General features: G+C 37.6%; 10 protein-coding genes across 10 annotated transcripts; 5 read left to right on the forward strand and 5 right to left on the reverse strand.

Moving 5' to 3' along the window:
* Window positions 1-377: 377 nt before the first annotated feature.
* On the forward strand, window positions 378-1,559 carry C9374_000193 (uncharacterized protein; the record flags this gene model as incomplete). Its single annotated transcript, XM_044691291.1, has 1 exon — window positions 378-1,559. One exon carries the CDS (start codon window positions 378-380, stop codon window positions 1,557-1,559), a length of 1,182 nt encoding a protein of 393 aa, XP_044552746.1.
* Window positions 1,560-1,641: 82 nt separating this feature from the next.
* Window positions 1,642-2,580, reverse strand: C9374_000194 (uncharacterized protein; the record flags this gene model as incomplete). The annotated part of the gene is made up of 1 exon (XM_044691302.1): window positions 1,642-2,580. One exon carries the CDS (start codon window positions 2,578-2,580, stop codon window positions 1,642-1,644), a length of 939 nt encoding a protein of 312 aa, XP_044552747.1.
* Window positions 2,581-2,707: 127 nt separating this feature from the next.
* Window positions 2,708-3,355, reverse strand: C9374_000195 (uncharacterized protein; the record flags this gene model as incomplete). The annotated part of the gene is made up of 1 exon (XM_044691313.1): window positions 2,708-3,355. The coding sequence occupies one exon, from the start codon at window positions 3,353-3,355 to the stop codon at window positions 2,708-2,710; it is 648 nt and encodes a 215-aa protein (XP_044552748.1).
* A 47-nt stretch (window positions 3,356-3,402) lies between these two features.
* On the reverse strand, window positions 3,403-4,536 carry C9374_000196 (uncharacterized protein; the record flags this gene model as incomplete). Its single annotated transcript, XM_044691324.1, has 1 exon — window positions 3,403-4,536. The coding sequence occupies one exon, from the start codon at window positions 4,534-4,536 to the stop codon at window positions 3,403-3,405; it is 1,134 nt and encodes a 377-aa protein (XP_044552749.1).
* Window positions 4,537-4,763: 227 nt separating this feature from the next.
* C9374_000197 (uncharacterized protein) lies at window positions 4,764-5,390 on the forward strand (the record flags this gene model as incomplete). Its single annotated transcript, XM_044691335.1, has 1 exon — window positions 4,764-5,390. The coding sequence occupies one exon, from the start codon at window positions 4,764-4,766 to the stop codon at window positions 5,388-5,390; it is 627 nt and encodes a 208-aa protein (XP_044552750.1).
* A 126-nt stretch (window positions 5,391-5,516) lies between these two features.
* On the forward strand, window positions 5,517-7,022 carry C9374_000198 (uncharacterized protein; the record flags this gene model as incomplete). Its single annotated transcript, XM_044691346.1, has 3 exons — window positions 5,517-5,713; window positions 5,843-6,088; window positions 6,380-7,022. 3 exons carry the CDS (start codon window positions 5,517-5,519, stop codon window positions 7,020-7,022), a joined length of 1,086 nt encoding a protein of 361 aa, XP_044552751.1.
* Window positions 7,023-7,201: 179 nt separating this feature from the next.
* C9374_000199 (uncharacterized protein) lies at window positions 7,202-8,191 on the forward strand (the record flags this gene model as incomplete). Its single annotated transcript, XM_044691357.1, has 1 exon — window positions 7,202-8,191. The coding sequence occupies one exon, from the start codon at window positions 7,202-7,204 to the stop codon at window positions 8,189-8,191; it is 990 nt and encodes a 329-aa protein (XP_044552752.1).
* A 19-nt stretch (window positions 8,192-8,210) lies between these two features.
* Window positions 8,211-9,504, reverse strand: C9374_000200 (uncharacterized protein; the record flags this gene model as incomplete). Its single annotated transcript, XM_044691370.1, has 2 exons — window positions 8,211-9,155; window positions 9,289-9,504. 2 exons carry the CDS (start codon window positions 9,502-9,504, stop codon window positions 8,211-8,213), a joined length of 1,161 nt encoding a protein of 386 aa, XP_044552753.1.
* A 337-nt stretch (window positions 9,505-9,841) lies between these two features.
* On the forward strand, window positions 9,842-13,874 carry C9374_000201 (uncharacterized protein; the record flags this gene model as incomplete). The annotated part of the gene is made up of 4 exons (XM_044691381.1): window positions 9,842-9,969; window positions 10,120-12,320; window positions 12,449-13,640; window positions 13,718-13,874. The coding sequence occupies 4 exons, from the start codon at window positions 9,842-9,844 to the stop codon at window positions 13,872-13,874; spliced, it is 3,678 nt and encodes a 1,225-aa protein (XP_044552754.1).
* Window positions 13,875-13,996: 122 nt separating this feature from the next.
* C9374_000202 (uncharacterized protein) lies at window positions 13,997-14,704 on the reverse strand (the record flags this gene model as incomplete). Its single annotated transcript, XM_044691392.1, has 1 exon — window positions 13,997-14,704. One exon carries the CDS (start codon window positions 14,702-14,704, stop codon window positions 13,997-13,999), a length of 708 nt encoding a protein of 235 aa, XP_044552755.1.
* Between the last annotated feature and the right edge of the window lie 647 nt (window positions 14,705-15,351).

Here is a 15,351-nt window from a genome sequence, read left to right on the forward strand (position 1 = left end):
AGGAGATGTTTTTTTAAGAGAGGTTTAGCATCATGCTAACAAGAGAAAATCTCTTCCCAACAAGTACGGACATTCTGGTTCTCGGGAGATGAGTCTTTCGACCTTAGTTGAAGGAATAGCAGAAGAATGTGTTGACCTGTCATCACAGTTGGTTTAAGTACTCTCATGTCAATGGACCTTTTCCTGAGATGACACGAGTCAAGATTTAATCTATAAACTTTAGAACATTCTTTCAACAGCGCTGTTGGGGTATCAGGAAATAGGAAGAATGCCTGAAAACGAAAAACTAGGCTGTCAGAGGGAGTTTTGATCCTCTTCGGTTGGAAATTCCCGCCACAGGTCCCAACATCTCTCAAATAAAATTTGTAAATACATGAATGACCTCTCACCATCCAAGGACAACGTTAGGAGCTTATGCTGCTGCCTATGTTCATCATCATCACCCTCAAACCTCATCAGCAAATAATAATTCTTCAAATCCGAAAGCTATTGAACTAAATGACGGGAGGATTTTACAATTTAATCATCATGAAACGGAAGAGGAAATACATCTCCGATTGAAAGAGGAAAAGAGAAAAATAGAAGAGGAACGACTTAGAAAATTGAGGATAGAAACAGCAAAGCGAAGGAAAAAACAAGAACAAATGGATGCTCAACTTAAAGAAAAAAAAGATTTGGAGATTGAAAAAGCTTTACAGGAAAGAAAGGAAAGAATTAAATCAGCAATCAAGCTGAAAAACCTACCAATTTCTAAAATTACCACGACAACAAATCAACAACGACCATATAGTGAGGAGGGAACAAAACTACCAGTCTTACATAAAAACGAGAAAAGAGAAACAGCAATACTTCCAGCAGACATCACAAAAAAACAAATACGGCATTTAAATGTGTTGGAATCGTTGGATTTGCAAGGTATAACATCAAGCACGGACATGTTTTTACTGGCAGAGAAGATGGCCAATAGGGAAAGTATTAGAGCTTCAGAAGCATATGGAGCTCTGAAAGGAATAGAACGTCGTTCATCAACAGACGAATGTGAATCATCAATCCTGTCACAACAAGAAAATCTAAATATTTTAAAAGTTGTATCACCCTCAAACAAAATGAAGAGAGTAAGAATTCAAGTAGTTGAGGAAAAGCAAGCAAAAAACGAAACTGAAAAGGAGATCAAGCTGGGTCATCTCCCAAATATTTCTCAAAAACGGGAATCCCCTTCTCAACAAGATGAAATAGAGCGAAAGCAAGCCTCCAATTCTCCACCAAAAGAAAAGACGGTAGTTAAGGACACTAAGAAGAAGAAAACTGCAACTTCGGTACCGTCAACAGGTGTTTCAATAGATATTGAGAAGATAGAAAAGGACATTGTGTTAATCGATAAGGCTTTGCTTGAAAAATATCAAAATTTACGACAAATTGATTCGTCAATGCTGCAACGAACCGGTTCCAACAACTCGTCTTACTTGTCTTCAACAAGCTCCAACACAACGTCCAAAAAGCCAAAAGCTGCTCCAAAGCGAGCCAAGCCAATTTTTGCGAATCGTGTAAGAAAATTTTGATAAATAATTTATGAGCTAGATTTGCACTAGTTTAACAAGAATCTCTCTTGTTAAGAAAGTAGAAAATATTATGAAAAGTGGCTTAGTGTTCAGAAGTATCGATTTCTTCCTTGTCTTCTGCTTGATCACTAACTTGTTCAGCACCATTTTCCTCTTCGTCATCAAAAATTCCACCTTCTGTTGGTTCGGCAGCATCTGTTTCCTCCTTATTTTCTTCTTCAGTAATTTTTGACTCTGCTTTTGCCTTACGAGGACTAAATACATTCACAATGCCTCCAATTAATTGCTTCACACCGTGTACGGTTTTTCCAACCAACCCAATTCCTAGTTGATCAGGTGTGTATCCTCTCTTCAAGTTACGTTCAATGTAAGTGTCTCTTTCTTTTACAATTCTCATGATAATGTCGCTTGTTGAGATACCTTCAGTTCTCTTGATTGTGAGGAATCTGTGCATCTTTTTCAAACCTTCATACACGTCATTTCCGTTCTCATCAACACTAAGGTCTTCTCCGTGTGAAACGAAATCAATGTTGTGTTCTAAAACAAATTCGGGAGTGACAACCCAAGGAGCAGCTTGAACGACTTCATCAACATATCTACAATGAGATACTCCTTCATATCTTTCATTCTCTGTCAGCACAGTCTTTCCTTTAATTCTCCATGTGTCTTCATCAGAACAAACGCCAACAATCAGTTGAGTATCAGGGAAGAGATTTTTTGCTTGTTGAAGCGATCTCATGTGGCCAAAATGGAACAAGTCATAAATTCCATCGGCATAAACTCTCACAGGTCTATCCAAAGGAACCCGACACAAGTTTCCTTGCAACATTCTAAATTCATATCTGCCATCGCTTTCGGTAATGATATCCCCTTCCTTGAATTTAGAAAAATCAACCTCTAGCACAGTTTGCTTGACCTTCTTGTTATTTGGTTCCATGTTGGTATCATTACCATTTTGATGATTCATTTGATCATCACTTTCGTTGTGGGCAACGCCGCTCTCATCAAACGTTCGCTTCATGATATTTTTTATGAAAAAGTTTTAACATGTGATGACGAAATTGGCGCAAAAAATTGGATAACGGTTCCTTAGTGAAGGTTCCAATCACGTCTGTCTGATCATGTTTTATCTCTTACATCGTGATTGTTTACCATGTTTCTACTTGATATCGCTTTGAAGTATCCATTTGCTTCAAATATTCATCAGCTTGAGCTTCATTCATGCCACCACTTACAAGAACTGATTTCACGGCCTTGAAAACAGATTCAGGCATCACTTTGGCATTTCCAGAGACATAAAAGTAGGCTCCTTGATTCACAATCAAGTCAAAAAGTACATCTTTTTGTTCAGTAATTCTGTGCTGAACGTAAACTTTGGTTTCCTGATCTCGTGAGAATGCAGTAAAGAGATAAAAGTTAAAATTGGGCTCATTCGACATTTTAACCAATTCGTCAGCATATAAAAAGTCTTTTTCCTTATTTCTGCACCCGAAAAATAGTATACTTCGCCCAATAACATCTCCACCATGGCCAGAATGAACTTTCACAAATCGATCTTGCAAGAAGCTTTTAAATGCAGCTAATCCTGTACCAGGTCCAACCATAATCAATGGAGTGGATAGTGTTTTTGGAAGAGACATGGTACCCTTAGTAATCCAAGCAGGAACTAACACTTCTTTCTGCTGGCTGAGATCAATGGATGCAAGCCAAGAAGTACATACTCCAGTCCTGCTTCTCTTAAATGGTGTCGTGATCTTTAAAATTGCAACAGTAAGGTGAATTTGTGATGGAAACATGGATTGAGAGGAAGAAATGGAAAAATATCGAGGCTTAATTTGAGGAATCAAATCCAATAGATAGTCCAAAGGGGGTTGTGCAGTTGGAAAATCATCCAATACTCAATATAGGTTCTCTTTTCTTTGTGATTGTAACGATACATATCTGTGGTGCCTTCTGCTGATCCAAAGTATTCTAATCGTTCTTTTTCTTCTCCAGTGGCAAAATGGCTCAATAGTTCAAATAGATATCGGCGTGGAGTTCCTTGAATATCCAAGTACTTCTCTAATAAATTGAACAAAGTAATAGGTTGATTTCCAAATGGAAATTCTGGAGCATCTTGATCAATTCTTTCAATTCTGATAATTTCTTCACCAGTAAGTGCCAATCGTTTTAACAGATGATCAATTTGATCTTTGGTGTTTCTTGGTAAAATAGCTAGAACGTCACCAGGAGCGTAAGGGAGAGGCTGGCCCTCGTTTTCAAAAACAATATGCCTTACATCTTGCCAATGATTTTCGGCAGTTATTCTTCTATTTTCAATCATTCTGGCCATGTAAGGGTTTTCCTTGCAATATCCTTGATGAGATTTTGATGTGTTAAATATGTATGAATTGACTTTTGATAAATCAACATTATTCTTGTCACAAACGACCATGCGATATCTTGGCTCTGGTGTAACATGAGGGGACACAATCTCTACACCTGCTGGTAATGGATAGATCATCATTACTTTATCCCATAAGCCCCTCAACCAACCAACTAGAGCACCATCAACACCATTTGGATGCTGGTCATCAGCTAGTCCTCTATTGTAAAATTCTATGGCTCCTAATTGCAGTAATCTTCGGTGTAACTTCTTTGCAACAAAATTAAATTTCGAATAAGAAGAATCTCCCAATCCAAAAACAGTAAATTTTACATTCTTCAAACATTCCGAAGACAAACTCTTTCTCCTCATAAAATTCCAAAATTTCTTCATATTATCTGGTTCGTCTCCTTGCCCAGTGGTGGACACAACAAATATTACTAAAGGTTCCGACGCTAAATTCTCAATCGGATAATCATCTAATGCACTCAACTTCACTCGGAGATGTCTTCTCTTTGCTTCTCTTTGAATTCTTTCAGCTACTTCTTGAGCACAACCAGTTTGGGAGCCATATAAAACACAGCATGATCTTGAAGGGGTGTTGTCGAGCATTTTTTTCTAATGAATATCTTTATGGAAACAGGACTTGGGTAATGGAGTGCGGAACCTCTTAAAATGCAGATTCTTTTGCGTACAATTGGTACATTACGTATTGTTGAGCGAGTTTATGAATTTGAAGTTTTGAATAACAGCTTGCAACTGTTGATAGGTGTCACAGCAAGATTTTCTTATTTCGCGCCCAACAATTACGACATAATAAATTTCTAAAATTTGAATCAATGACCATTGTAGCAATATTGGGAGTGGTGGCACTGTTTTTTTACTTGTATAAAGCATTCTTCACATCATGGAATAAAACATTTGACTATTCCGAAGATGATAAAGAGTTTTGGGATCAACGTATAAGTGAGGCAATTTGTTATGGAGTAACTCCAAATCCAAGAGCACTTTCAACCATGAAACCATCATCCGAGAAGGTGTTCAAAGAGTTAGGATCTGCTTGGTCCGAAGACGATCGTATTAGATTTATAGAAAATAAGAAGCAAGTTCAACTCAAACAGAAAAAGCTGGATGGTTTGTATCAGACAACGAAACATAGGGAAAAGCAAAAGGATGGCCTTATTATTATTAATGCAAGATATGGAGTATTCAACCCAGAGTTTCGGGCGCTTCTCGATGTTACAGTTCCTCTTCAGTGTTTTGTTAGTTCCAAATCATCAACTATTACTATTCAGAAGGAGGATTTGTCAATGTCTGATTTACCAGGTTTTGGAAATCCATTAGAGGGTTTTAACAACATCCAGCATTTGAAAAAGGAGTTACAGGTAATATACAGAACAAATGGATCTCTGAAGATGAGCACCTTCGTTGAAAATGATCATGGATTTGAGGTCCGTCTTCCTTGAGGGAAGAGTGAGACATTTGTTTGAGGGACCCAACTAAATTGAAGAAATGTGAGTGACGTTGTCTATCGCTGTCGCCTGTCAACAAAATTCGGTCGAAAACATACCAACGAATCACCAAAGAAAAAAATGTTTATCACCTCTGTAGCGTATGACTATTACAAGGGCTTTGTTACGGCCTTCATCGAAATTACAGACAACACCGATGCCAAGTTGTTCGGTAAACCACCAGTCCACAGAATTGTGCCAATGATAAACATCATTGCTCTGATTGAAAGTATACTGTCGGTCATTTTCTGGATCCTTGTAGCGATCCGTTCCTCAGTGTAGGTTTTCATTTTGTTGTATTTGTTCGTTGGACATGACCAATGATCATCTTTTATCATGTAACACATCATCATGTTGTCCATTGTACTTTTTTCACACAATCACACCAATATCATTTATTGAAATAGTCCTTCAATGTCAATGTTTATTGTTTTCGTTCCTGTTGAGATTTTCTTCATTTTCATGCTTGGTTTGATGCTGACAATTTTCTCCATCTATGTAGTGATATCGTTCAAACATACAAGAAAAGTATTTTGGATTGTCGCATACTGTCTCATTTTCCCAGTGGTATTCATCAACTTGGTACTATTCTTTGGTATGCCAATTCTAGTTTCCATTCTATTCCCACTTCAAAACATTAAGGTACTTCAAGGGTATGTTGTTTCAAATGATCATGAGGTTTGTTGTTAACTCATGAAAACAATGATTTATTCTCGTGATGCATATTGATGACATTGGCTCATCATGATGATTATTTTAATGACTGATGATCTTGTTGTGTGTGCACATTGCCCATCATCACATTGAAAATATATATTTATTCAATGTCATGAACGCGTCAATTTTTCGTCATCAACAACACTTCATTGACATGCTCATGTACAATAACAACATTACTTGTTGACACCATTGATTCTCCTCATATGCCCAATATTTGTAAATAGACAACGTTCATGGGATGTCACACTCTTCCTCGTTCTTTGGTTAGTCGGAGGTTTGTTGAAGGCCTTCGTTAGACCAAGTGAAGACGATAGCAATCCATATCAACATGACAACAAAAACGTCACCTTCACTGCAATTTATGTTTGCGTCCTCTTTTTGATTGCAGTTTTTATCTTCTTGATTTCTGCTCGATTGGATCAAAAAGTGCCATTCTCTGAATTGCCATTCCCTCCTGTATCATACTGGATTGTTTTCATTCCAATTTTCGTCATTTGGGCAATTGGTACCATTCTGTATTCCATCAAAGCATTCTTGGAATTGAAATTAGTTTACAAGAAGGGAGATGTTAACGGAGATGGTATTTTCAAATCTATTTATTATATCGGAATGATTATTTTCTTGATTATGGCACTCATTACATCCATTTTGTTGTGTGTGAAGTTGTCACTCCCAACAGAGGATCAAGACAAATTCAGTCTCGGATGGTGTTTCCTTCCTTTCATTTTGGGATTCTTTACCATTGCTTGTTGTTGCTCCATTCCATTCTTCCCTCAATTCCGTAAAGTCAAATCTGCTGCATTGAAGAATAATGTTTCAGGTGAAGTGGAAGAAGCAGCTGAAAAGGAAATGCAATGCTTCCTTTAAATTAGAGTTGAACTGAGATGTACATCTCAACGTGTAATCTCAATATTTCCAATATCTTCACTTGTATTTTGTCTGAAACCTAAATAATAAAAGTTTTTTATCCTACTTCTTTGGATTTGACCGTTACATTTAAAATTTGAAAATTTGAATAATAAATAAAATTTAATAAAAGTGCCACCATGAAAACATCGACAGCCCTTTCCGTTCATCATCAACTTCATAACAAACAAGTGGGTGATTTCATAGATCTTCCCTCCGTGTCATATCCCATCTTGTTACGATCTTGTAATCAATGTAAATATACATTTGTTGAAAACATTTGTTTCATTGAACAAAATCCCAAATCCAATTCCGAGTATGGAACACGGGCCTCTCATCACGGTGAGAAGATTACATGGATGGTCATGGGCACACAATGGGGACTCATCATTGGAGACTCGATTGAAACATCTTGTCAAGCTCTCGATTGCCACACAACCAGTTTTGTCAAGTTGGATGACACGACCATTATGAACATTCATCACTCTCTTCATAATTCCACACATAAACAAGTAGAAATTGAAGGTCAAGTGTTTGAAAAGAAGACGAACAAGCAATGTCACTATTTTGAAATCAATGGAACCAAATTCATGCAACAAAACAAACAAAAGAATTCAGAATATGCCAAGAAGGCAAAGAAAGGACACAAAATTACTTGGGTGATGGTTTCCAATGTTGCTGGTTTTAAAGGTCATAAATCATGGGGTCTCATTGTGGATGAGGTCATTGAAAAGGATTGTTTGATTTTTCAAAGGAATACAAGTGAGACAACACCATCATCCACCAACCACAACCACAATTCCATTCAGACACTTGATCATTCCTCTCATGAAGAACATGAGAATTATGGTCTTGAGGCTCCATCGACTCCAGTCAAGTCATCCAAAGTAGATTCTTCATTGTTGAAGAGAAGTTTGTCGAATAGCTCTCCAAGTTTGTTTGCATCACCGTCGTCGTCGTTGTCATCATCTACAGAACAAGTACACTCCACACGACCCTCTGATTGTTGTTCGAAACTACAAGCTTCTCCCTTCTCTTCCTCTGATGCTTCACCCATTCCAGTACGCTCTCGTAAAACAAGAACTCCAATTAGAAAAAGAAGAAAGAATATCTCTTCTTTGAATCATTGAGTCATGTCACATGACCTTTTTATGGTTGACAGATTTTAATTCTATTATTTTCGCAATCCACCATAAAGAACCATTTCTTGTGCTTTTCAAAACACATTCCAGTGATGCAGTTAAACTGATCCGCAGTTTCTTCCTCTCCATACTGACCAAAAGTTTCCACAAATTCACCACTTTTCACATTCCACACATGAATACAATGATTGGTTTCATCTCCAACATATAAATTTCCACTCTCTTCGTCCAACAACAAGGAGCTAAAGTAGTACGAGTTCAAAGGCTCACTATTTTCTTCGGAATCTTGGTCTTCTTTTGAGTTTTCATTGTTGTCATTTTCAAATGGTTGCTGTTGTTCTTCAGCTTCAGAATCTTGTTTCGAGTGTTCATTGTCACTCTCAAGTGATGGCTGTTCGAAATGTTCATTCAAATCGAATATTTTGTACAATTTCCATTCTGATCCTTCATTCTCTTCATTTGAGGAGGTACGAGTAGTGAATACTTTAATTCTTCCTCCAGCCTCTCCAATTACCAGCATGTTATTCTCCTCACTTGTGCTCAACTCGTAGTCCTCATATGGAATTCTACCCATGGTAATTGAAATTGGATTTTCCAAGCCTACTACTACTACTTGTTCCATTCCAACATCCTTAATCAATGAAGGTATGAATTCGACTTGAAACGTATCAAGAGTTTTGACCACCGTTCCATCCAATGATTTGAGAATAATAATACGATTGCAAAAACCTCCATCACACACATACACGAGATTGTCCTCCATAGTATTACTATTACGATTTTGTTCCAAAAACAATCCCTTCACAGTTCCCATTAAATCCTTTCCATAGATGGGATCATGGGCATTCATGGCCCTCCTCCACCAACAATGACGAACCGAATACTTGGAAGTAGAGTCGTCTTGTGTTTCTTGATCCAGTTCTTCAATTTTGATTTTATAAACTCCTCCAGTCTCTCCCGTGTACAAGATGTGAATCTCTCGGATGGACCACTCGTCGTCTTTGTACCTTTGACTGATTCGGAATTCCAAGACGAATGGACATTCTCTTCAATGGCTAAATAAAAGGACGCCATTGATCACTCACCACGAGAGAGGATTTGAATTCCAAAGTATCCAAATCGAAAAAACACAATCGTAAATGTTCCGTATCGCTCACAATAACTAGATTGAGAAGGTATGAAATTTTTACATCACATGGGAAATGAAGCAAGGAATTTGTGTCGTCATTGTCGTCATGTGTATTTTCTTCATCATCATCATGATGAGCGCCGATAACATCCACGAGTTGAAAATTCTCCATTGTGCAAGTGAAAATGTGTGTCTATTGAATTGAGGGGTGTAGATGCTCTTCTTTTTATTCACTTGTTGAATATTCAACATGTTTTTAAGGCATCGGACTTGAGGATCAAAATAAATGATGCATGAAGGGAAATGCACTCGCATCTGAAGAGTGTTTCATCACATCATGGGACTCATTGAGTTCGAACTCACATGATGCAGTGGCAAAATCAATCTCCTTTCTCCTGCGACGCCAACAGCTGTCAAAAAAATTCAATAGCAGACATCTGCTGATCTCATCAACTCCCGTCATTGTGTGTGTATTAGTCACTCATTGATTTTGCTTTTGCTGATCCAAAATGTCCCGTAAAGTCACGGAACAAGAAAAAGAAGCCATCAGAGAATGGATTGAAAAGGTTACTGGAGAAAAGTACTCAAAACCGAACGATCCCTACACTTCATTAAAAGATGGCGTTTTATTATGTGGGTATGTTCAAAATTCTGAATGGATGATGAGAATGAATATTATTGATTGTGGATGAAATTTCACACTCTCTGAATGAAATTCTAAAATGATCATTCTTTTAACAAATTTTTGGAATCTTCAAATTTTCATCATCATCATCATGAATAATAGTTTAATCTCAGCTCTCCGATGTACCAAAATGCCCACTTACAACAAGGAAACCAAAGGTGTCATGTTCAAAGAAATGGAAAATATTGCCTATTTCATGCAACAAGTTCAAAAAGTGGGAATTAAACTCGATTGGACTCTAAAAGCTCTTCACAAGAATGCTGACATGAATGCAGTTCTGTTATCTATTATTGAACTATCGAATCATGTAAAAGCAAATAACACTGAAGGATATAAGGGACCATTTTTGGATTTACCATCCGAAAGTTCTGCCACGACAACATCATCCACATTGACTACTACTACTGCCACGACAACATCAAATGTTGTATCGACTCCGACAATTGTGAAAAAATCATCTGTGACAACTGCCACCACCTCATCCGATTCTTCATCGGAATCTCCAACAACATCGGGAGCCACTTCAAGAATTAGAAGATTCTTTGGAGGAGGAAACAAACAAGAAGATCCATCAACAACTACATCACCTTCTTCTCCTTCAGTTTCTTCCACAACCAAATCAACAACTTCACCCAGTGTGACATCGGTGTTGAAAAAAGATGACAAAAATTTAACGAGCGGATCTTCACCTGCAATGACAACCTCTTCTCCAACAACACCTGTGAAAAGTAGCAATGTGAGCTCAAGCTCGAATTTACCAAAAACTTCATCATTGGCCAATAATTCTTCATCTTCTTCACTTTCGAAAATTTCATCTTCAAATTCATTGCACTCGTCGTCCTCTCCTTCCAGAAGATCTTCAGTTTCTCCAGAAGATGACTCGGATGAAGACGATGACATTATTGAAGAAGAAGTTTTGGTACAGATTGCAAAATTGAAAGAAAATATTGAAAATCCAACACCAGAGTATTTGAGATCTTTAAATCAAAAGTTAGAAGGAAAAACCTTGAAATGGTGTAACAAATTTGTGAATGAGAAGGGATCATTCTATTTGGGAGAAATTATTTTACAAGCAAACAAACCATTTAAAGGAGCTAACGAAAAAAGTATTCAAGAACAAGCTTTGAATTGTTGTAGCACGTTGATCGATCTTGGAGCTCTTAATGGATTTATCAAATATCCATCGACTGTGAATGCTATTGCAAGACTGTTGAATAATAAGGAATCCATCAAAACAAGAATGACAGCGTTAGAGGCACTTACGTTAATTTGTACTTCTAGTGAACTTGGATTTTGGGCAGTCTTGGAAGCATTGAACCAATACAAACTTGAATACAAGGAAATTAAGAGATTTTCAGATCTCGTTGATGCACTGAAGAATGAAAAGGATGAAAAGCTCAAAGCATTTATTTTGGCACTTTTTAACTCATTAATCAATTCTCCTCAAGATACTTCCATCAGAATGTTGTTGAGAAATGAACTCAAAACTTTTGGATTGGATGATTTAATGACCAAACTTCAAAAAGATGCTGAAAATGATGTCATTAAGGATCAAAATCTGAAACATCAAATAAGATCCTTTGAGGAAGAAATGATGTCTGGATTCATGGATGACGATGAAGAAGAGGAATCCAGTGATGATAATTTGAATGTGAAATCTCTGACTGATCCTCTTCAAATTTCCAAATTATTGTTGATTCGATTAGGTGGTAGCAGTGTTGGTTTCACACATTATCGAAATATTTTGAGACATTTATTGGATTATTCACAAACATTGCTCAAAGATTCATCAGAGAGTGCAAAGAATGAAAAAACTCTTTTGGACAGTTGGAAGAGTATTGATAACATGCTGTATTCACTGACTCATGATTCCATGTTTTCTGCCAAACTGGATCCAATTCCAGATGTACTCAAATCTGAGAAGATGGCTAAAATTCTACTTCAAAAGAGTAAGAAAAAGTGTGATGATTTAACATTGGAATTGGAAACTCTTAAAAAGGGAGGTGTCACCTCTTCTTCCAAATTAGATCCAACTCTTAAATCTCCATTCGAAGAATTAGAAAGACAAAATAAGGAATTGTTAAAAGCCATTCAAGATCGAGATTTATTGATTGAAGAATTGAAGAGAAATGGTGGAATCGTTGGGAACAATGCATCTTCTGGTGCAATTGATTCATCTTCCTCGTCGATTCCTCCTCCTCCACCTGGAATGGGTGGATCAACGGGTGACATTCCACCTCCACCACCTGGTATGGGTGTTCCTCCTCCTCCAGGTATGAGTGGTAGCGTCCCTCCTCCACCTGGTATGGGCGGTGGTGTTCCTCCTCCACCCATGGGTGTTGCTAACAAACCTCCCGAAGCAAAATTACCAGATTTACCCAAACGAGTTCCCAAGAAGAATGTGAAAAACTTTTATGGAGATGCCATCAAGAAACAAAAGTTGCAAGCACCATTTGGATTAAGGAAGGACTTGCTGAAAAGACTAAGGAAGTTGATTTGAACACAAATGAATTGGAAGAACTCTTCTCGAACGTTCCAAAAGAAAAGAAGGAAGAGAAAAAGGAACGTAAAAAGAAAGACTATGTCACTTTTATTGATCCACAAAAATCCAACAACTTGTCCATTATTTTGGGTTATTTACGTCTTGAATATTCTGAAATTAAGAATGCCATTTTGGAAATGGATGAAGAAGTACTCACTCAACAAAATATTGAATCACTCAAAGATAAGACTCCAACCGATGAAGAAATTCAAGCAATTTTGGCCTACGATGGAGATCGTGACTTGTTGGCAGCATCAGATAAATTCTATTTGGCCATTAAGGACGTTCCTCGATTACAAAGTCGTTTGAACTTTTGGGCCTTTAAATCCAAATTTGAAAATACCATACCAGAAATTATTCCAGATTTGGAAACCTTACATTATGCCTCTCAAGAAATTCTCAGAAGTAAGAAATTCAAAGATTTATTGACCATTGTTTTAGCCATGGCAAACTTTTTGAATGCCAACTCATCCAAGAAAGATGCCTATGGTTTTACATTGGGAAGTTTAAACAAACTCAAAGAAACCAAAGCCATCGATGGTAAAACCACTCTTCTTCAATACATTGGTATTCACTGTATGGCCAAGAATCCAGATGTTTTGAAAATTAGAGAAGATTTTGGTAATTTGGCAGATGCCATTCGAATTTCCTTACCTGATGTGAATACTGAAGTTGTGAAACTTCGAGAAGGTGTTGCTTCTCTCGAAAAGGAATTACAACTTCCAGATTGGAAGAACAAACAATCGGATAAATTCTACAGAACCATGACCGAGTTTTTAAAGGTAGCCAAGAATGACATGCATGTGGTGAGTGTCATTTCATCGAAACTTGAACAAAGTTTGAAAACCATATGTGAACAATTTGCTGAGGATGATAAGGTCGTGTGTAAGAATCCTACCGATTTATTTGGACAAGTATTTTCATTCCTCGATGCTTTCATGACAGGTTTTGAGGAATACATTCGACAGAAACTTGCCGAACGAAAGAAGAGACAAAAGAAGGAACGTCAACGACAATTACAACGACAACAACAACAAAAGATGTTGGAAGAGAAACAAAATCGACTCAAACAATCCGAAGAGTCTGTAGGGTCTTCTCTACTACTGGTAGTGCTGGTGCTGCCGAGGATGAGAATCGACCCAATTCTGCTCGGCACAGAGCCATGAGAGAACGAAAACAAAGTATCATGAGTGGACAAGCTTTTAAGGATCGAAGAGAGAATCGAATCATGATGAAACCTAATCAAGCACAAGAAAACTCTCTTCCATTTGCTGTAAATCTGAGAAAAACGACAAGAGAAGAACCTCAGCAATAAATCATTGATCATACGCTTACATGTCAAACAACACACACTCGAAGATGATGAAAGTGAAGAAGAACCTTGACAATTATGAATTTATTTATTTACTCCATGGAATTCAAGAATGGAAGAATTCATTAATAAATAGGATCAGTCAAATTGAAAAAAGTATTAGCTTGAGCTATGAGACGAGAATGAGGTCGATGAGCACCACATTCACCTTCACATGCATTGATTTGCACATTGTACTTTCCCTTGAACCAGAGGAGTCCAGTTCCATCATTATCATTGGTATTAATCTCAAATTTCACTTCATAAGCTCCTGGCATGAATCCATCCGCTTGATAATAACGACTGGTTATGTCAGGTGCTGAGAATGGTCCTGTCACTTTCAACACAACTTGTCCAGGACCTGACTCATTGAAAACATTCAAACGTGCATAGGCCATGACTTTACCACCCATTGGAGAGACTTGTGGAATAACTCCTGCGTTGGTAAAGGTAGCACATGTCTTGGCTGTACAATCATGAACGGGACAAACATTCAATAATTGACATCCATAAATGGGATCCAAGTCAGCCTTCTTTAAAACAGCAATGAAAGCATTCACACCAACAGCTGTACACACGACTTCACATCCAGCATAGACGTAAGGACCATAGGGAGCTACCACTTTACACAAGCTCATACATGAAAAAACAGTGCCTGCATCAACAGCAGCTTCCAAATCAGCTAGAGCAAAATCCAACAAATAGACACATGTTGGACATAATTCGGATTCGATCTTGTCATTCAATTTGGTCATGACAAAGGATGACACGGGTGATGGTTTTTGGTGGTTCATTACAGGTGTTTTGATTGTTGTGTGGAAGTGGCTGATGGTGAAAGATTCAAAGCTGCTTGGACAGCAATGGCTACCATCATGATGGACACAGCAAGAAGAGTAATCCATGCGGCGTGTGAACAAGAACGCATACTTGGTGTTTGTTTGTTTTTTTTTGAAATGTGATTTCAAAAGGAACAATGACACAAGGTGGAAACGACACGAATTCTCCTTTTGGAAAGGAGCGAATTGTTCAGTTAGTGAAACCTCTCAGTTGAAGAGTCTTTTGTGTGTTAAGGTGGAAGGTTGTTTAGTTTCCAAATACAATCGGTTTGACAAATATTTGTTGACATGTTTTTGTGACGATGGAGAGTTGCCTTAATATTAACTTGTACGATGATCTCTCGATTATTACGACGTTTGGCGTCTAATAATTAATTCTTGGATTCGGCCGTACGAGTAACTTGATTTAGGGTTTATGTTGAATTTGTTCTCATTAAAGTCTACTTGAGAGCTTTACAGAGATTTCTTAATAGCTTCCTTAATGTCACATTGACGCTTGTTCTGGGAAATAACATCTACGTTAGGCTTTCATGATCTGAACGAGCATTCCAATTTTCAAGACTTTTTTGCGTTCAGACCTGTTCTGTGAGGCTTTAAAAATAGGA

The sequence above is a fragment of the Naegleria lovaniensis genome (genome assembly GCF_003324165.1).
Source record: "Naegleria lovaniensis strain ATCC 30569 chromosome Unknown tig009, whole genome shotgun sequence".
Classification (NCBI taxonomy): domain Eukaryota; phylum Heterolobosea; class Eutetramitea; order Acrasida; family Naegleriidae; genus Naegleria; species Naegleria lovaniensis.